Below are 19,977 nucleotides of genomic sequence, written 5' to 3'. Positions count from 1 at the left end.
CCCTAGCTCCTGTCTCTAATATTCTAATTTAAAGATGGAGGTGGCTGAGGAGATCGCTCCCTTAAATACAAGTGATTGATTACTAGTTTTCAAACCACAGTACCGTCCATAACCTTTCTCCAGGGCCCACTCCTGATTTTGCATTTATTTGACACTTAAGGCATGTAACTATATATTTCTCCATCTAACTCTAAAGAATCCTGCATTCTTTTCATACGCTTTGTATCCCTTGAAACTGAAGTTCTTATGGATATTAAAATTTTATCTAATTGAATTTTGATTATTGCTTGGAGTTTTGTCTGATTATTTAGTCATGACTCCCAAAGTCATTCTCCAAGGTCATTGCTCAGCCCCACCACCACACCCTACCTCACCCCCTGTGGTCCTTGACTTTCTAATTCCCCTGAGAAAGGAAAAGTGAGCTCCCCCAAGATCTATGCTCCCTTCCACCTGGGAGGCTAAGGAAAAAATTCTAAAGCTTAGTAATTTCGCCCAGGGGTTGTTTGGGAGTTATCATGGCACTAAAGCCTCCGGCTTCCCACCCTTCTAGGAGCAGGCACTGCAGTGGTCGAGGTCTGTTGGAAGAAGACGGTTCACATAAGAGGCCCTGGAGCCAAACCCCTAATCTCCCAAAAGGATGAGGGGACATAACCAAAGTCGCCAGCTAGTGCTAGAACCCAGGACTCCCAATTCCCAGCCTGTTCTGGCCACTCAACTTCAATGCCCTTAATGAGAGTCAAGTCAGCAAATCCAGGAAAGAGTTCATGGGTCACAGCCCCAACCAACCAGCCCAAACTTAGGGTGTGCTATGTACAGCCCTTTGGTTGCTTGATAAACAGAATAGAAATAGGCATGATTCCTGCCCTTTCCAAAATAAATATACGTACCATGTATTTGTATTTCCATACTAAGGGACAGTGATAATAACAAATGACTTTCAGCTACAGTGGGAATGGGGGGTAGGTCTGTGCCCCAGAGAGCAGAGGCTGGAGGAGAGAAAACGGGGCAGAACGGAGGCCTCCAGGGGTCCCATCTTTGGGGAAAATTCTTACAAAAAAGCCCTGTACACGATGGGCCCTCCAAAAGCCAGAATGAAAAAGCTGCTCTGGCCCTCCATCATTAGCATTTTAAAGAACCACTGGAGAAACAGGAACAGACAGCTAAGATGGAACACGGGCCCTCCGGCTGGCTCGAGTCCCAGCACCATCTCTCAGGCTCCCCATCCACCCTCATCTTGTCTCCTATGGCTCCTGGGGCCTCTGATGGCACTTTCTCTTTCCCACCTACCACTGTCTACTCATCAGCCTAGAATGCAGAATCGCCACCATCTCTCCCTCCAGCTGGCTCGGAAGGAAACCCACAGTGGTCTTTGGGTTTTGAGGATATTATTTTGAACAAACACAGAAAAAGTGATGGCTGTAATTGAAACTACCAAACATGAACATCAAAACATTTCCAGAATTCTTTAAAAGTTCTCCTGGTTTCACCCTTGGCTTTCACTGGATCCTAAATGTGGCAGCATCTTGACCTCATGGCCCTTCTTTCTCTGCCACCTGCTCACTCCTATGCCCTCCATGCACCCCTATGACCAAGCACTGGTGTTTTTTGTTCCTAGGAGACAAACAAGTACAAGCCACAGGAGTGCAGTGGGAGAGGTGCCATGGCGGGCATGCTGAGAGAGCCTCAAATCAAAGTCTCGTCTTGCACGCTCCTCAGTGGCCCCTTCTCTCTGCCACATCAGCCCAGCAGCTCCCAACCCGTTCCATCTCCAGCTGTGCCCCACCTCCTCTCTGTCCCTCACCTCGCACAGACCTGGCAGCCCTATCCTGGGAGCCCCTTGCTTCTGCTCCAGGTCCCCAGATCTACTTAGTCAGCACTTGATAAAGAGTTGTTTAATAAAAAGAAATATTTCCAACTAAAGTGAAAAAAAAAAAGAAAAAAAAACCAGCAGAGTTCTCAAATATTAAATCTTCATTCTGGAACATAAACCCTACAAATATTGGAGTTTGCACTTTGGACAAGTGGTGAGAAGCAATCAGGTTCTCTCTCAGACAATTCGATATCTGGAAACCAAATCCCTCACTTTGGGCTTCCTATTTGCCACATTGGATCAATCCACTGTTCGGTGCTTGTCCAGAACCTGTTTTACTATGGTTTTCAGCCATAGCTTACACACCAGCTGTATGGGCAGCATTTGGCACGTGTGCCCTTGAGTTGTTTTGCCCTTTAATTGCTGCTCAGAATTCCCTTGGTGAGCTGGAAGTGTCAACAGGCATGATCATTATTTGAGTCACCTGATATAATACAAGAAGAGCTGTCACACAGGCTGCCAAACAGAACACATTATTGCCAGGTTCTGTGCCCTGAAGGAGGGGCCCCGGGGAATCCAGGCAGATGGTCTGTGAGCTCTGACAGCCAGACGCATTCACGAGGGCATCGGACGTCTCAAGTGAGCTAAATCCTCAGCGTGGAACAAGGAAATGCCAGCCGCCCTCTTTGCTCAAAGTAGAAGAATGAGTTAGCACTTCTCTGGGCCTGAAGTGGGCTTGAACTTGTCCAAGGATAATGAAAGCTCTGGGCAGCTGGCCAAGATGTGGCCATAACCCCACTCAGAAAAGCGTAACGGGAGGGGTAAGATGGCAATGGACCTGCTAGCCTCCTTATTGGAAGAATGCTGTGCCACCTTGCACATTTGTCAAGTTGCTTCCAGTCTAAAGCAGATGGCCGTGGGGACTGTCACTCAAAAATACCATGGCCTCTAACCTTCCCATGGTCCGCCAGATTTGTGCCACCAGGGCCAGATGAGGTTCCCCTCCACTCATTCCTCTCTACAGCTGGAAGAAGACATCCATCAAGCTGCTCAGCCCCCCAGAAGGATAAGGTTGGAGCATCAGTGAAGTCAGAGGAAACACAGGGGCTACAAATGACTTTGGGACAAACTCCAAGTATCTCCAAATGAAATGATCTGTGATTGCCCAGACCCAATGCCAGGCCAGTTGCCTATCTATGGGTTTGCCACTGTCCCATCATCCCTTGTCTTTCTCCCTTCCATGCCCAACCTGGTTCCTGCTGATACTCCTTTCCTCTCCCATCCCTCAAAGTACCCATCCCTAGCAAGGTTTTGGGTTGCTGCAGCCCTTTCGGTCCTCTCAGAGCCTCCACAGGCCCCCAGCCCCCACCCTGGGTGAGACTCTCCCCTAACCAGGCCCAGCCCAGCATGTTTTGGCCAACTCTGGCCTCCGGTACTTAACTAAACTGCAGCTACCTTCCCTTGGGGTTGGGGGGGATGGGGCGGAGGGTAAAGGAGGGTGGGAATGGTGGTGGTCTTCAAAGGCTCCAGGCTCTTAGGTCTTATTTGTGGCCTAAGGGCCTTCACATTGAGTGACATGTTCACTAGCCAGAGGTCATGTCTGGTTCTACCTTTCACTGAAATTTTTTCACCTATTGTTCTGAGGCTTCAGGGCCTAATTATACTAGAGGCAGCCCTGACAAACCAGCCAGGACCAGGTCTCATTTCCTGTTTCAAAACCCCCACCTTCTTATTTCTCATTTTCCAGTTGAGGAATACCCACAGTTCTCAACTACCTGCCAAGCAGAGATGACTGACACAAGGCATGTCCAATGATGAGCAGAGCCACTCTGGTTCAGGTCGCCTCTTCCTCTCAGGGGTTCAGGAACATGTGGTTCCTTTCAAACAGGGGAGCGTGCCCACACTGAGGCCCAGGGGGAATGAGGCAACTTAACAGAGGGTTCGAGAAAGGAACGAAGTTCTGCATGCAAGCTTCTCAACCAAGCCTGTCTGTGTGGCCCCTGCCATCTCTGCATTTGGAATCTGCTCTGCACACATCTGTGCTGTTGGTTTTTGCATTTGACCTTTGGCCTTTGCTTTACTCCTTGGCAAAGTTCCTCTGAAATTCCCCCTGGCCTTGGCAATCTCAGGGAAAAGGGATTTTGTCCTCACTTAGGCCAAGGGACTCTGTCAGAGGCCAGATACTGTTAGAGACCATCGTGATGCCAGAGACCGAGGGAGTCAGGGCGACTGGAATGAAATGCTTAAACCCGGGTGACGATAATCTGGGACAGGTGGAAGGGCGCATCTCTATAAACACGACCAAAAACAGCTTCACAGCAGTCGGCCCCTTCTCTCCTGACCAGCTACAGGGCTCTAGCTGTTGGCCTGAATACCTGGGAGGAAACTGGGAAAAGGATAAGGAAGTAGGGCCGACTGCAGAGGATATGGCTCACGTGGGGCCGACGGATCCCCGCTCTGGATGCTCACAGCCGACCAGGGCTGTGGAACTCCACGAACCTCTCCCGCCCTCCTAGTGTCTGTCCCAACCAGGAACTGAATGTGCTTGAATGGGATCTTTAAGCACAGCGGGTCCACCAGGTGGCAGTGTTACCCCTGCCCAGTTGGGGCAGAGACCGCAGTGTAAGAGAGCGGCCACCAGAAGGCAACGCAGACACGAGCAGCTCCACCACGCTGGCGGTTGCCTAGCAACTGTGACGCAAAGGGCTCCCAGTTTGCACCCTTAAGGCCTCCAGGTTATTTCTGGCATAACAGACTGTTGCACAAGGAGTGGCCTCAGGAATCCCAGGACTGCCTCTCTTTAAGCCGGGAGACTAAAATGGTCCAGGGACCCCAAATCCAGCACCACCCTGGCGTCTAGGGGATTGGGCTACTGTCCCTGCTCCTTGGAATGCCACAGATCAGGAAAAGAGCATAAAGGTGCTATTCTGCTCTGTAGCTCCACAGCCATTGGGCAAGCTCTGATTTCCCTAGTGCTGAAGCAGAGCAACCCCCTTCTTCTCTCCTCCCCCACCCTCTCCCTTCTAAACTGGGGCAGGATTAAAGGCATGTGACCTTGAGCCCAACCTTGAGCCTCCCCTGCTCCTCAGCTGCACTTGAGGGGGCTCAAAGGGGTGATGATAAGGCCCAGCTCTGACCTTCTGTGGTCTTGATTCTACCCCTTTCCCCAAAGAATTCTGTCCTTGCCTCAAACCTCTCCTGTTTTGATGGCCCTGAAAACAGAATTAATTCTTCCAGTTCTTCCAATTCTAGATGGATAAGTATGACCTGAGACACCAAGACATGGAACCAAGAAAGTGAGGCAGACACAAGACAAGGAGTGTGGTTATAATGAGTTCAACGCCTGTGCCAGTCTGGTATGTGAAAGGGCCTGGGTGAGACAAGGTCAGAGCCCCAGGCAGAGTCAGGGGGCCCCTCGGGCCGTGGCATCAGTAGTGGTTCCAGGCATGTCTCTGGGTCATGAGGAGCCCGCTGGCCCTGGAGCTGGGCTCTGACAGGGGCCCAGGTGTCGGTCACTAAGGTGTCAGGGTCTCTGAGGGGCACCACGTTGGAGGATCACACAGGCATGTGGAGCTCATTGTACTCATCCTGGCCATCCTCATCGAAGTTTGGTTCAGCATCTTCCGAGTCCAGCTGCAGAAGGAGCAGAAGGTCGGGAGAGGCAGGGAAGCGGACTCGCACCCTCCGGTTCTCCAGCTCCTCCCCTGGCCAGCAGCCCTCACTGCTCCTGGACCCTTCCCGGCCTCACTGTCTGCAGGGACCAGGACCCCAGATTAAGCACTTCCCTCAGGCCAAAACCTTCTGGTCACTCCATCACTCCACCCCCAGTGAGACCTCCCAGTAATAATAATGATGATTGCAGCTACCACTATGAAATACTTTCTGATAAAACGGGAAGAGGGCTGTGATGGTGGCACTAAATTTTCTATTTCGAGATTTGGACCTCTGATATAACTTGATTTAACAAGTGTAATTTAGCTGGTGACTTTTTGAAAACTTTCCTTTCTTTTCTTTGCCTTTTACCCCACCACCACCATCACACCTAATGAGTCTGTTTACTATACATTTACTATGCATACCAGTTTTAATGTTTCTATTTACTTTGGCCTTGCATGCCAGGCCCTGAGACTTGGGAGAGGTTTTTTTACACCTGTATGGGATCCACTCCTGGTTCCAATTTAAATCTACATGACAAATGCAAAGGTTGCAGACAGTTTAACCACCACATCTTCCCCCACCATAACGGACAAAGCCGAACGTAACAGATTTCATTACAGGCCGAAGCAATTTACATCCTGGTTAGAAAATATAAAACTTCAGATGAAACAAAGACTCGGGCAGCAGTCTCCAGCAGACTCTGCCCAGCCGACCCTCCTCTTACTTTAATAAAGCTTCCTTCTGTATTTCTACCCATGAGCGAGCAGCCACAATACTTTCCGGGGGCCACTCCTAGTTCCTGTGTCATGTCTGTAGATCATGTTTGGGTGAACGATTTGCAAAAAGATATCCCTTCCTCTAGATGACAAAAATAGGGCTCAGGATGAATTTCAGCACCACCCCACCCCCACTCATCCCTCAGCTAAGTGCTTTCGTTCAATACACAACCTGACCAGCTGTGTACAGCAGCCACCATCTACTCAGTGCTTTACCTGGATTACTGTTTAATCCTCACAACAATCCCGTAAAATGGACTCTGTTATTAGCCCCATCATACAGATGAAAAAAAGATTTCAGAAAGTTAGGCGACTTGTCACATAACTACACAGGTGGTGCAGCAGAGATTGGAACCCAGGTCTCCCTGACTCCAAGCCCGTCCACCTTGATACGGCCCCAAGCACTATCCCTTACCGCCTGCAGCTCCCTGTCCTGGAAGAGCCGGGGCAGAAGGCAACGCCTCAGAGGCACTGTGAGCAGCAGCAGGAAGGGAAAGGCGAGCGAGGCCGCCGTGGACTTGACCACCCAGAGCAGTGCGATGCAGCCCAGCTGGATGCAAGTGAACAGGTGCATCCGCCACGTCTTCACCTGGGGAACGGGCATCGGGTCTCACCACACTCCTACCCGTATCTCTGGAGACTCAGCTCTCCAGGTCCCAACTTATCTTCATAGCCATCCTATCCATCTCTGGCCCAGGAACCCCTCAGACCCCGTCCCCTTCACCCCATCTCCCCATCTCCATGCTTCCTGGACCTACCTTGGTCACGTAGGGCTGCTCAGGATGGTGTTTTGCTGGCATGAAGATGAGCAACAGACGCTGGGACAGCTGGATACCAGACAGCGACGTGACCCCCATGTACAGGAAAATCCCAAAGAGCACGGCCAATGGGATCCGGCGCAGCACAGACCCCATGACAATGGACAGGCCTGGAGGAGGTGACACAGACCTACCTGACCCCTCGAACAGCCCTGTAAGGATGGGCAGGCCTGGAGGGGAAGGGGACCTGGACCATCCAACAGAGGAACTGGGCCTCATCACCACGAGAAGAGTGGAGATGGAGAAGATGGAGCAGGACAGAGAACCAGAAAAGGGTTCATGGAAGGTCAAGAAGCAGGTTTGGGGGGCAGGGCAGGGGCCAGACAGGCTGAATTTGGAGATTCAGAAGAAAACTGGGCCAAGCCTGGAATAGAGACTTGATTTAAAGCCTTGGGGTCCAAGAAGGCAAGTCTGTGGGGTGATGGCCAGGGCCTTGGAAGGTGGACGTTCTCACCCACGAGGCTGGCAATGAGCACGCCGGTGACGCGCTGCTCCCGCACCTCCTGGATCTGGGGCTTGTCGCCAGGCGCAATGGCAGTGCGCATAACAGTCAGGGCGTTGACGTGGGTGACTGAGCGGACAGTGGCAGCTGTGAGCCAGGGCAACCCAAACAGCCCGCAGAGCCCGCCCAGGGAGCCAATCAGCAGCAGGTCCAGGTGGAAGCCGGAGCCTTTGAGCAGCCTCCGCGCCTTCTGGCTGACAATGAGCCTGCAGGGAGAGGACGGAAGGGGGCTGAGTAGCTGGGCGGGCAGGCCAGGCACACACAGCAGGGACCGGCTAGTAGGGGAAGCACGTGCAGAGCTCTCCAAAGAGCTCTCCCCAGGACCTGCCAGCTTCCTCTTTCAAGTTCCTAAATTGAAGTTCTCACATTTAAGCAAATTTGAGCCAAATTCCTATACTGCGGATGTTTAAAACACCACAAGAGCCAGACGCCAGATCTCACCACTTTACTGTGTTTTAACCAAAATGAGATACATGTGAGCATCACAGGGTGAAAGGACATACTGCCGCTGTTCTGAGAACTATCAAGTGCCACGCTGCAAATGGTGGTGGCAACAGAGATCATGTTAAAGCACCAAAGGGAAACTGTGTCCCAGGGGCATGTACCCACCCTTGCTGCCAATCCCGCCACTCCCCACTCCTCTGCCCAGGGTCCCCCTCAGCCCTCTCACGCAGTGATTTGTGTCTCCATGAAGATCAGGATGAGGACCAGGAGGGCGGGGACAGAGGCTGCCACCATCATCCAGGGCGGGAAAGGACGGGCACTGCCCAAGGGCGGGATGAACCATGTACGCTTATGGGGGGAGGTCACCGAGAGCCCCGTGGGCACGGTCAGCTTCTGCATGGCCACAAGGAAGACAGGGTTCAGGGACACTGCCACCCCATGCTAGGAACCCATGCAGCAGCTGCTCCCACCAAGCTGTATGTCCCCAACACCAGGACTCCAGGGAATTTGGGTGTGAACAGGCTTGGGGGAAATTAGTTTTGCATCCTCCAAAATCGCTGTCCCCACAAGGGTCCAGTATAAAACAGACATGGCATACCTTCTCCCCGATCCCCAGAGCTGCCAGAAGACCTGCTGTGGGGACACCTATCATTCTGCCCCCAGCCCCATACCTGCTCCTCTAAGATTCTTGACTAAGGGTCACACATGGCCTCAGCCCCCTGGTGGCCTCCTCAGCTGGACTATGTGGCAGCTTCTGCAAGGCCCTGCCCACCCATCTGTGTGGCCCCAGCAGGTCACTGCCACTCCACTAGGAAAGCTGGGTTCCAGCCCTGATCTTAGCTGCTAGGGCAATGGAGATATGGCATAGCTCGCCTCTCGAAGCCCTGGGGTGAGAACCAGCTGCCAGAAAGAGTCGGAGTTCACTCACCTGTGTGTAGGTATCTGTGATGGAGTAATCCACCAGGACCATCACCAGAATGGAGATGGGGATGCCGAAATCGCCGATGATGCGGCGAGCCTTGAGAAGGGAGCAGAGGTGGAGGTAAGGGTCAGGAGACTAACATGGGGCTTCTTACCCCTGACCACTCTGGGGTCTGAGCTGGTGCCAGAAATTCCCCAACCTGTCCCTTTAAACCCCATGGTGCCAGCCCAGCCCAGACAGGCACTCCTCTCCTGATTAGACTTCTCTGAGGCTTCTGATGGGGTGAGACTACACAGACGTGGTTTAGGTCCATGGGTTGACTAGAAGAAGGGAGCACCCCTTCTCTGGAGTGCAGCCTGGCAGTGACAGCAGGAATGAGTGTCTCACAGGGACTCTACAGGCCCTGCTCCCAGCAGCCACGCACCTTGCCTCCCAGGAAGCGGCTGTTCCTGAACTTGCGTAGGAAGAAGGCAATGAGAAAGGTCCCGAGCATGAGGATGAGGGACAGCAGAGCCGTGTTGGGCTGGTTCCTCGGGCCTGGCGGCCCCTCAGTGGGGGACAAGGCGCTCCCATTCAGGTCCAGCCCAGCCTCCAGTGCCCCCTCAGGGGGGTAGAATGGCAGCAGTGGGTGCTCCATGAACACCTGTGTGGGTTATAAGGTTGCCCTAGCACTCACCTGGCCAGGTGACCCTGATTGCATCACCATCAGTACACCTGCAAGGGAAAGACCTACCCCCTCACATACCTGACCAGGCAGTAGTAACACTGGACATCCTCTCTCTCTCTCTCTCTCTCTCTCTCTCTCTCTCTCTCTCTCTCAACACACACACACACACACACACTGTACAAAAGATGACCCAAGGACACCCAGCCCCATAGTGCTAACAATGCCCACTCTTTCACATACCTGTGCAGGTGAGTCCTGCAGTTCTGACCGATACTCTACGGGTTTGGTTCGCTCCCCTTCAGCTCAGACCTAATACAGGGTGTCCCCAATCCCCCACGCCCACACCCAACAGAGGCCCTCTTTGTCCCCTCTGACCCAATCCTCCATGCCGCTCCCTCCCATGCCCTCCCTGGGCACTGCCCAGCCCCCATCTGCACCCCACCCCCCACCCCCAGACCTCTCTGGACCTCCACCTTGTACAGCTTATGGAAGGTCTCATAGATGAAAATGAAAGAGATCAGGAAGGCAAAGATCTCCTGGGTGAAAGGCGAGATGTAGCGGACCAGGAAGCTGCCCTCAGCGGCCACCAGGGCAAGGACGAAGACCACCAGCCAGAGGCCAACCCACACCCGGCCGGTGAGGTATTCCAGGTCCTGGGCTTGGCAGAACTGGTGGCCAGGAGGGAGGGGTGGTTACCGCATGGGTCTGCCCTGGACATCAGGGCCCCACAGGATGGGCTGGGGGTAGGGGGACTCCAAGGGGAAAGGAGGGAGAGAAAGCAGGGACCTGTCACCTGGCTGAGGGACTGGGGAGTGGGGGGCAGGTGATGCCTGGGGAGGGGAAGGGCCGGGCTGTCACCTTGAAGAAGGCTTCTTCGAAGACCAGCAGAGGCCCTGAGAAGCCAACCACAAGCAGTGGCTGGGCCCCCAGCAGAGAGAAGAGGACTCCAAGCACAGCCGTGGACACGATCAGCTCGGACACACCCATCAACCCCTCCGTCTTCTCACCTAGGGCGCGCAAGGGTCAGTGGGATGGCCCTGGCCTGGCGCGCACCTGGCCCCTCTTCCTTATCTAGCTTTCCCTAACCTAAGGACCCCAAAAGAATGGAGCAGCTGCCCAGAGCGATAGGGCCCCCCATTAGTGCTATCCCTTCTGCCCCCTCATCACCAGCCCCTCAAGGTGATCACAGGATCCCCCACCCCTTCTCACTTTATAAGTGATCCCGAAAAGTGACCCCAAAAATGATCACTAGAATTCCACGACCCAGCAGCTCAAGATGGTTATACCGTCACCCATCAGGCCCGAAGCTGAGCACTGGAACATTCCGACCCAGAAACCATGCAGGTGCCGCTGAGCCCCCTCAGCTCTCCTCCCTGCCCTCTCACCTAGCAGCCCCCCAAAGGTGATGGCCGGGCTGAGGGCAGCAAAGTAGATGAAGAGCACGGCTGCCACACACTGGGTGTGCAGGGCGTCGCGCAGGTCACTTGGGTAGTGCGGGTACCGGCGCTTCACATCCCGGATAAGCCCCCCAAACACTGAGCCAGTCCGCAGCAGGGGGTCATCTTCAGGGGTTGCCTCCGAGCCCCCCAACTCCACTGACAGCTCTGGGGAAACAAGGGGCTGCTGGAGCCCAGACCACCCCTCCTGCTTGGACGTGCTCAATCCTTCCCAGCCTGGGCAGAGTGGAAGCCACAGACAGGCCTCTGGGAGTCAGGACAGGGCTGGGGTCACAGTCTTAGGAGCTGTGGGGGAGTGAGGGGGGTCTGGGGTCCAAAGAGTCTGACCTTTCCCAGGGGCCACATAGCCTCCCCGGGTGGTCATGTCAACTTTGGTCTGTTCGCGTTCCCGTCGCTTCCTCAGCAGCTCTCGCTGGAAGGCAGCCACGGAGCGTAGCAGGTCCCGGCCCTCCACCTCCGACGGGGGGATCACAATGCTGCCGTCCAGGAACTCGCTGATGGCACTCAGGAGGTCCTGCCGGTCGTCTGCTTGGTAGGCAGCCTCATGAAACAGCTGAGGGCAGGAAGGCAGGGGCTGAGGGGGTCCAGGGAACCCCTGGAAGGGGGCTTCAGGAAGGGGGTGTTGGGACGTTCAGCTACATACCCAGGTCCAGGCCAGTTGTCAAAATTATGACTCACAGCCCTGCTGGCCAGCCAGCAGCCACAGTCCTGAACACTGCCCCCTCTGAGTGCCCTCTGTTCCCCTGGGAGCCTCTAGCCTTTTCCACAATGCAGAAACTAAAGGGGTAATGCCTGGCATACCAGAGCGCCCATGCGCTGTAGGTTGGTAAGGATTTCGACCATCACCCCTGGCTAGAAAGCCCAGGAGAAGCCATAGCAAAGACCAACACATCCAGCCCTCCCATTCAAATCTCATGTCATATCCAAAACGTGGGGGTCTGGGCTGCTTCTCCCCCTGCATCCACCTCCCCGTCCCAGTCCCAGCTGTGAAGGGCTCTCTTTTCTCCCCTCAGCCAACAGCCCTCTCCGCCACTCCAAAGCACTGCCTCCACCCAGCAGGGCCTTGGGGCACCCTGGGGGCAGTGAGAGGGACAGGGAACAAGGAGGGAGGGCTCAGGGGAACAGGCCTAGAGTGCCCAGCCCATGGGCTGCAGGACCAACCTTGTCAGACATGAGGGTGGCAATGGAGCGCCCAAGCTCATGATAGTCAGTGCTGGTGTGGCGGGGACCCAGCATCACGAAGAGGAAGCGAACCGGCACCGGGACCTCAAGCACAGACTCCAGCAGTACAGCCTCACTCAGTCGCACAAAAGCTGCTGCTGGCTGCTCTAGGAAAGGCACACAGCCTGGGGAGAAAGCGAGGTACAGGGCGCTGGGCAAAGGGGAGAGGTCAAGGCAGGCCCTGGAGGGGACTTCTCAGGCCACCATGTACAGTGGAGCAGGTAGTGCACTGCATAAAGAAACCCCAGTCTAAAGGAGACTGATTCCTTTATATGTTTGTATATTTGTCACAACTGACCAACAGATGGAAATTCAGGGTCTTAAGGAAGGAGTGCTTTTTCTAATTCTCACAAAGGAGCGATATGGACTAGCATTGTCCAAGACAGCAGAAAAGTGGAAGGGAGGCAGGCAGAGGACTGGGGAACAAAGGGCTGGGGGCAAGACTGGTTGTGAGGAAGAAGAAAGGCAGATGAGGGCCTGGGTAAGGATGGAAGAGGCAGCCTGCAGGCCAGAGCTCAAGACAAGCAGACCACAGTGGAGGCACCCCCCTGGGGCCCCTGCCCCCAGCACAGGAGCCCTCCTTACCCACGAGCACCACAGTAGCCTCAGCGTCTTCGGGGATCTTCTCCAGCAGCTTCAGGCTTTTCCCCCGGTGACCATCTCCCCCAGGCATGTGCAGGGGCTTCTGAGGACGCAGAACTGGAATAGGGCTGGGACCCAGACGGGAGGCCGTGGCAGGCCTCTCCCTTCTCTAGCTCTAGCCCTGGACTCTGTCCTCCAACCCCTGGATGCGGGCCCTGCTTTCTCCCACCCCAGCCAGGGTAGGGGCTGTTGGTGATGTGCCCCCATCAGGAGGGGACCAGCATAGAACCTAGACCCTTTCCCCAAGCCCCCCACAACCACCTCAGCCTTATCTTGTTGTTTAAATGGCTCCCCTGTATCAGCCACATCACCCCATTTAAACCTTCTATTTCTCCAGAGTAGGCGTCCCTTGTGCACGTCCCCTGTAGGTCCCCCCACATGCCTAGTATAGTGCCAGGCATCCCACCTCCCTAACCCACTCAATGAAGCCGTCAGTGGTTTCCGCTGAAACTGGAAGCCCCCTCAGTCCCCCCGGCCCAGGTCAAAGCACAAGGTGACTGACCTCCTTAGCATCCGGGTCATGAGGCCAGAGTGGGGCTGGCTCCCCCAGGTCATCGGCCATGGTAGGAACCGCCCCATCAGGGCCATGGCTCGGGGTGGGGTGGTGATTGCCCAGGACTGAGTTCACGCTGGAGCTGGACGTGTTTCGGGGAAAGAAGCCACTGTCTTTGTCATCGTTGGGATGGCTGGGGAGAGGGCAGAGGGGGCAAGGCCGGTTAAGAGGAGAGGCCAGCCCTTGGTGGACTGAGGTCATCAGGAAGTGAGACATGGAGGGTCAGGGCCTCTATCCCACTGCCTCGGTGTAAGAAAGAACTTTCTAATAGCCGGTGCTGTCCAAAGATGAATCAGGAATGAGCTCGCCATCACTTGAGGTTATCGAAGCAGAAGCTGGAGAGTCATGCAGGAGAGTCTGTGCTCCTGGAAGGGCAGCTGAATCAGGAGGCCCCCTCCCGGGCACCCCACCCTGGCACCTGTGCTTCAATAGCAGGGTACGCAGGACACTGGCCCTGTCCTCTGGCCGGATCTGGTCGGACACAATCATGGTCTCCACCACAAGATGTGCGATGCCTGGCAGAGTGGTCTGCTCCAGGTCCAGGAGTGCAGCTCCTGGGGGCACAGTCGGGGGCGGGGGGGAGGGACATGGTCCCATCAGATAGGAAAACGCTGCCCCTCCACCCAGCTGCCTTGCTCCCCCAGGGCAGGCAAATGTACTGGGTGGGCCAAGCGCCCGACACACCCAGGCAGATACAGTTTCCTGTGGCCATAGCCCAGCCAGAGGAATGAGGGCACGGCCGCTCCTCACCCAGGGAAGGGAGTCATTTGTTGCTTTACTCCATGTCGACTGATACCTACTATGCCCCAGGTATAATGCCAGGTACCAGGAGCACAGCCCTGCCCCTCAGAGCCTACGACTGTGCAGGCAGTTGGACTCCACATCCCCAAAGTGGCAACCAGTCCTTAGCCGGCCCCAGGACTCCAAGAAGTGGTCCCCGGGAGCCAGGCAGCCTGGCACGGGCCTTGCGGTCTAGGAAGAGGGCATGCAGCCCCAGGGCCGTCTGTGGGTCCCTACCATGGGCGATGGTCCTCCTGAGTTCCAGGAGGCTGCGGAAGGACAGGGAGGCCACGTGGGGCTTTCCCCAGCGCTCTGTCTCTTCCTCCACATCCTCTTCAAACTTGATCCAACGGGCCGTCTCCCGCCAGTGGGGATCCTGGCTGCGGTCCAGCATCAGCTCGTTCAGCTCCACGAACACCTGGGGTGGGTGCCAAGGGTGAGAGTCTGGGGGTCAACCAGGTAGGACCAGCTGTCTCGGGAACATGGCAGCAGGGCAAGGCGGGGAGGAAGGGAAAGGGACGCTCTGGGGAGGAGAGGCAAGGGGAAGCTGCAGGCCCACCGCCTCGGGTCCTGTACCTCGTGAGGCCTCCGGTCCAGCTTCTTCTTCTTCTTCTTCCTGCGCAGGATGGGAGCCGTGCCGCCAGGACTGCCCCTGCCGCCCTGTGTCCGAGATGGCTTCTTCACTAGGTGCCGACGCATGCCAGGGTTGTCCTCCAGCCGGTGACCTGCAGAGAAGGCGGGCTTGGCAGTCCCAGGGGTCCCGCTTGGGGCCTCGGGGTCATGACCAGCCTCTCCAGACCCCTCTCTGCCCAGCCAGTCCACTTGGTGGGTGCCACAGTCACCCAGGGGCCTTGCCAACAGGACCACCTTGTTCAATGCGGCTATTTTCAGAGACTGGGGCCCAGAGAGGAGGAAGAACTAGCTCAAAGTCACAGAGGGCACCACTAGCCAAGCCACAGTGAAAAGGCAGTCCCTGCCACGGCCACTGCCTCTCACATTGGAGTGCCACGATCCACATCAAGTCGCCAGGCCCCAGCCCCCTCCTCCCCCCGCACTTTCCCTGAGCCCTCTCTTGGCACCCACGTCTAACCCCATAGGTACAAATCCGGGCAGAATCAGGCAGAGCCTCTCTCCCTTCCTCCCTGCCTACCCCTTCCAAGCAAGCAGATGGGGAAAAGGCCAGCAGCCCAGTTACTCACAAGCTGGTCCCCCTGCCATGGGGCTCAGATGGCCCCGGGTGGACTCCCACAGGTCACCGTCCTCAAGGTCCAGCATGAACATCTCTAAGTCCTCTGAGGCCAGCGAGTCTCGAGGGCTGGGAGAGGGAGCCCTCCCAGCGCCCTGGCCCTCGGCATCCCGGGGCTCAGGGCTCAGTGTCCCATTGGGCCCTGTGACCTCCTCCAGCAGACTCAGCATTCCCCCGACAGCCAAGGCCTCAGCGCCTGCTCCCTCCCAGAGCCCCGGCTATCAGAAGAGGTAGGAGCCTGGACAGCAGTGGTCTGTGTCCAACCAGAGCTGGAAACGGCTGGGCCTTCGCCCCCGACTACCCACGTCCCCAGGCCTGCTCCCAGCTGCTTCCAACCCAATACCCTGGATCTGTAAACACGTCCTCCCTTTGACCCCCCCCCCCCATCCTGCCACTACCACTGTTGCTGCCATCGGATTGTTCCTGTCCCTGTCCTCGGGCCCTGGCAACTTTCCATGACGTACTGAGCTCAAAGCCCTCCTCCCCACCCCCGCCCACAACTGTGGTTCCAAGAGGGAGGAGGGTGGGTCAGCGATGTCCCTGGCCTGGGCACAGAGCCCCATGGGTGATGACAGGTGGCACAGAAACCATGGCGCTGATAAGATGGAAAGAATGTGCCGAGATCACAGCCAGGTCTGGCCAAGAGTGGTGCGATGGGAGGGGGCCCAACATAGGGAGAAGCAGGGCCTGGCAGAGTGGCTCAAACTCAGGGGGCTGGTTTGAAGGGGTAAAGAGTCGGCCCTGAGAAGAGGAGTCTTGGGGGAGGGGAGGATATAATGATTCTCCAAACATCATGTGGAAGGGGGGCTGCCTTATTCCGGGGGTGACTCAGAGGACAGAATCAGGACGGAAGGTCAGAGGTGTCGCAAAGGGAAATCTCAGCTCCAGCAACCAGAGAGGTGGCTTGGGGAGGAAGTGAGCTCCTCATCAGTGGCCACATTCCAGAAGACAGGGATACCGCAGAGGGGCTTCAGCCTTGGGTGGGGAGAGCACAGAGCCCCTCCAACGCCCTCCCAGGCTCAGTGTGCATGGGACTGGGCCACGGGGGCTGCCACTGGGTGTCACTCACTCTTCATGTCGTCCAGGTCTGCGGAGCCCAGCATCTGGGCCTCTGCCTCATCAGTGGGCACCTGCTGCTCTGGGCCACCTAGGCTGCCCAGGGCACTGCCTGGGCATAGTCGCTCCCGCAGATCATAGCTGGCTGATGGGCTCCAGGGACGGCTCTTCTCCCCATTGACTCTGGAGGCCCGGGCCCGGGGGCTGGGAGAGCTGAGGAGGCAATATGACAGCCTTGGACTTGATAGGGAACCACAATGGAGATGGCCATGTTAGGGGGCTCCTTTGCCTCCAGCTTGGGGCAGGGCCTACAGTGGCCCTCTGGGCACTAAACATAGGCTTTCCTGGGCAGAGAAGGAAGCTCACCTCCAACATCCTGTCCCCATCATGCTGGTCCCCCTTCCTCTCAATTCCCATCCTCCTCTTCACTCTGACACCCTCTCTCCTGAAGGACTCCTTTCCCTCTTGGTCCTCCGGTTCTCTCCTCCTTGTCAATCATGTGTACTCTGCCTCCTCTGCCCCTCTCTTCCTTGCTTCTTCTCTGGGGTCAGAGCTGGACACACTCTCCAGGGTCAGGAAGGAGCCTGGGACCCCTTCTGGGCTGGGTTAGAGGTCAATACCTGACGGAGTGCTGGGGGCTCTTGTCAAAGCAAGAGCCCCTGGAGGGCAGGGGCTTGGTGAAAGCAGCCCTCCCCGAGAGGCCAGGGCTGTCATCCTCGTCACTTCCAATGGAGAACTGTGGACAAACCAGACATGCCCTGGGCCCCTGCCCCAACTCAGCCCCCAACCCACCGCTCAGCCTGACCGAGGCCCCTTGTCGCATCCTCCCCTCCTCTCTGCACCCCTCCCCCAGAAGCCAGCCCTCCTTCAGGAACACACCCCTACCTTTGCTTTCTGTGGGGACCCTGAGGATGGGGGCCCCACAGGCTCGGCCTCAGATTCCCCTTCCTCCTCCTCTTCTTCCTCCTCCTCTTCCTCCTCCTCCATCCCGGCTCCCCCTTCCTCCTGAATAGGAGGGGTCCCCACAGAGGGGGCAGCAGAGGTTTTCTCCTTCTTCCTCTTCCTCCTGGTTTGCCGGGCAGAGGCAGGGGGCAGTCGCCGCAGCTTGTGGGGTGGAGGCAGGCGCACCGAGAGCGGGTGGTGGGTGTGGTGGGATGTGTGCCGATGAACTGGGGGGTGCAGGAGAGCCGGTTGGGGCCCCCACAGCAGAAAGGGATCCCACATCACCCTGGGGGCACACACCTTATTCTAGCTCAAGGCCTCAAACAAGGGCACCCTAGTCCTTCCTCCAGAGCCAGGCGCCCCCCCCCCCTAACACCTGTGTCCATGTCCTGCCGTTGGTAAGGCCTGGTAGAGTGAGGGAATGGTAATGGCAGAGGGGTGGTCATGAAAGAGGGGTGGGGGAATGAGAGGGCACGATACAGCAAAGAAAAGTAGAGTCAGAAGAGCTAAGGAGGGGAGATGAGAAGGCAGAGGCAGCAGGGCCAGGGGTATGACAGACCCTGGGGGAAGACGAAGGTCACTGAGGGAGGCCTCAGGGCCATCTCCCTACATCTCTCCTGTGACTGGGGCCCGGGTCCCCTGGCAGGTGGACAGGCAATGGGTGAGTGAGGCAGGATGACTTAACATGGCATGGTGGCCCAGCACAGCGTCCAGCACAGCGTCCAGCACAAGATGGCACTGGGGTGACCAAGCCAGTGGAGAGCACGGTGATGGTGGCAATGAAGGTGATGGTGGTGAGGGCGGCCACACTAGGGGTCCCCAAGCTACCCACACTCAAAGTCTCGCTCGCTGTAGCTGCGGCTGGGCTTCTCAGGGTCCCAGGCTGGGGGCTTGCTGATGAGATCCCCAAACCTGCTCACAGCCAAGGTCTTGCCCAAGTCATCATCCTCCTCCTCCATGTCTGGACTCAGAGGGGGCTCCTCCAAGGGCACCCGGACCTGCAGGCTCAGACAGCCTCTCCTAAGGAACCTTGACCCATGAACACGCGCACACCCACCCCAACTCCAAGCCCTGGGTGGGGGCGGGGAGACCAGCAACCTCCATCTTCTTCAGCCCCTTCTCCCCAGGTCCCAGGGCTCGGGAGGTGAGGGGGCAACAGACCTGGAAGAATAGCAAAATACCCTCTCTTTTTCCATATCCCCCAGCCCAGCTCCATCCCTGGGTCTGGGGGTCCCAGGGTCAGCCAGAGGCCATCCCTCTCCTCCTTGGGGTCCCTCCCCAACTCCTGCGCGTCAGTCACCTGGGGTAGGGGGGAGGCGCCCCCGGGCGGCGGGATCACTCCGTTGGCCATGGCCGGAGAGGCAGCTTGCGAGGTTCTAGCTCACTGAGGGATCCGTGACCCGGGTGAGAAGAAGGGGGCGCTGCGGGGGCCTAGTGGGAAGCCCTGGGGGAGGAGGGCGGGGTCAGAATCCTCCCGCGGCCGCCCTCTCCCCCTCCCCGAGCCCGATCCCCCGCCTGCCAGAGCGCCCATCCGAGGCCCCGCCACGCCCGGGACACCCTGGGGCCCGGCCCTGGCCCGCCGCGCCCCGCCCCGCCCTGCGGTACCTCGGGGCTCCGGAGCGTGCGGGGCCCCGGCCGGCTGCCGCGCCCCATCTCCTCCCCGCCCTCGCTCCCGGGCCTGTCGCCGCACAGGGCAGGATGGCCGCGGGGCGCCCGCGGCGGCGGCGGCGGCGGCGAGCCGGGCCGGTCAGGCGAACGTGGGCGCCAGAGCCCGCAGCCCGCGACTCCACCTCCTCGCGCTCGGCTCCGCAGCTCCGCCGCCGCCGCCGCCGCCGCCGCCGGGCCACACAATGGGAGCGGGCGGGCCGTGACTCACCCCGCCCCAGCCGGTTCGGCCCCCGCGCGTGGGCCCGGCAGCACCCCACCTGCCCGCCAGCCCCTTCTCTGGGTGCCCCACGCATCGCTGGGGGCGGGGGCACGGCCTTCCAGTCCCACAATCCCCAGATTCCCTCCCCCAACTTGTTTTTAGCCTTCCCTCCCCTCAAGAGCCCTTGAGGCGACCCCTCCAAAGATAAGCCCCTCCAACGTTGGGAACTGAGCTCACAGCACCGGGAAGCACCCACCACCTTCCCCGATATAGCCCCAGATGTCGGGCTTCTGCTGCCATGCACCACCCAACATTTGACCTTGGTACATTACCTTCCCTTCCCCCGGCCTCCGCTTCTCCACCTGTAGCTAGCGGGCCTGGAATAGGAGTATTCCAAAGTTCCCACCGGCTGTCAGATTCTGTGGCTCAGTTTCCATCCACATCTCCTTCTCCTCTGCCCCGACTCCCTGAGGTCACATCTCCTTTTCCAAGAGCAAAGGTCTTTGGAAGGAACTACTGGGTCCCAATTTGAATGTCCAGGGTCTCGCTGAAACTGGGCACCTAGAGGAAGGCCATGTGCATAACGGCCCCTGGCCCTGGATAATATGCATTGAGGC

At 57.4% G+C, this 19,977-nt stretch overlaps 1 protein-coding gene across 4 annotated transcripts; it reads right to left on the bottom strand.

Annotated features, from left to right (window-relative positions):
* Positions 1-5,107: 5,107 nt before the first annotated feature.
* On the bottom strand, positions 5,108-19,977 carry SLC4A3 (solute carrier family 4 member 3). 4 transcript variants are annotated; one of them, XM_074313945.1, is made up of 23 exons: positions 19,693-19,977; positions 18,794-18,937; positions 18,326-18,491; positions 17,437-17,720; positions 17,172-17,287; positions 16,565-16,764; positions 14,826-14,974; positions 14,487-14,667; positions 13,888-14,023; positions 13,419-13,602; positions 12,860-12,959; positions 12,215-12,399; positions 11,381-11,606; positions 10,982-11,200; positions 10,455-10,603; positions 10,070-10,264; positions 9,354-9,572; positions 8,936-9,025; positions 8,234-8,400; positions 7,516-7,769; positions 7,002-7,171; positions 6,659-6,832; positions 5,108-5,443 (listed from the first exon to the last, which is right to left on the bottom strand). In XM_074313945.1, exons 2-23 carry the CDS (start codon positions 18,842-18,844, stop codon positions 5,366-5,368), a joined length of 3,693 nt encoding a protein of 1,230 aa, XP_074170046.1. In that variant the 5' UTR covers positions 18,845-18,937; positions 19,693-19,977; the 3' UTR covers positions 5,108-5,365. The 4 variants fall into 4 exon arrangements, with proteins under 4 accessions (XP_074170046.1, XP_074170043.1, XP_074170038.1 ...); XM_074313942.1 differs by lacking the exon at positions 19,693-19,977 and adding an exon at positions 19,370-19,400; XM_074313937.1 differs by lacking the exon at positions 19,693-19,977 and adding an exon at positions 19,099-19,367.

Source organism: Rhinolophus sinicus, linkage group LG01 (assembly GCF_036562045.2).
Source record: "Rhinolophus sinicus isolate RSC01 linkage group LG01, ASM3656204v1, whole genome shotgun sequence".
In the NCBI taxonomy this organism is placed as follows: domain Eukaryota; kingdom Metazoa; phylum Chordata; class Mammalia; order Chiroptera; family Rhinolophidae; genus Rhinolophus; species Rhinolophus sinicus.
Note: the sequence above shows the minus strand (reverse complement) of the source record. Positions and strands in the feature narration are given on the sequence as shown.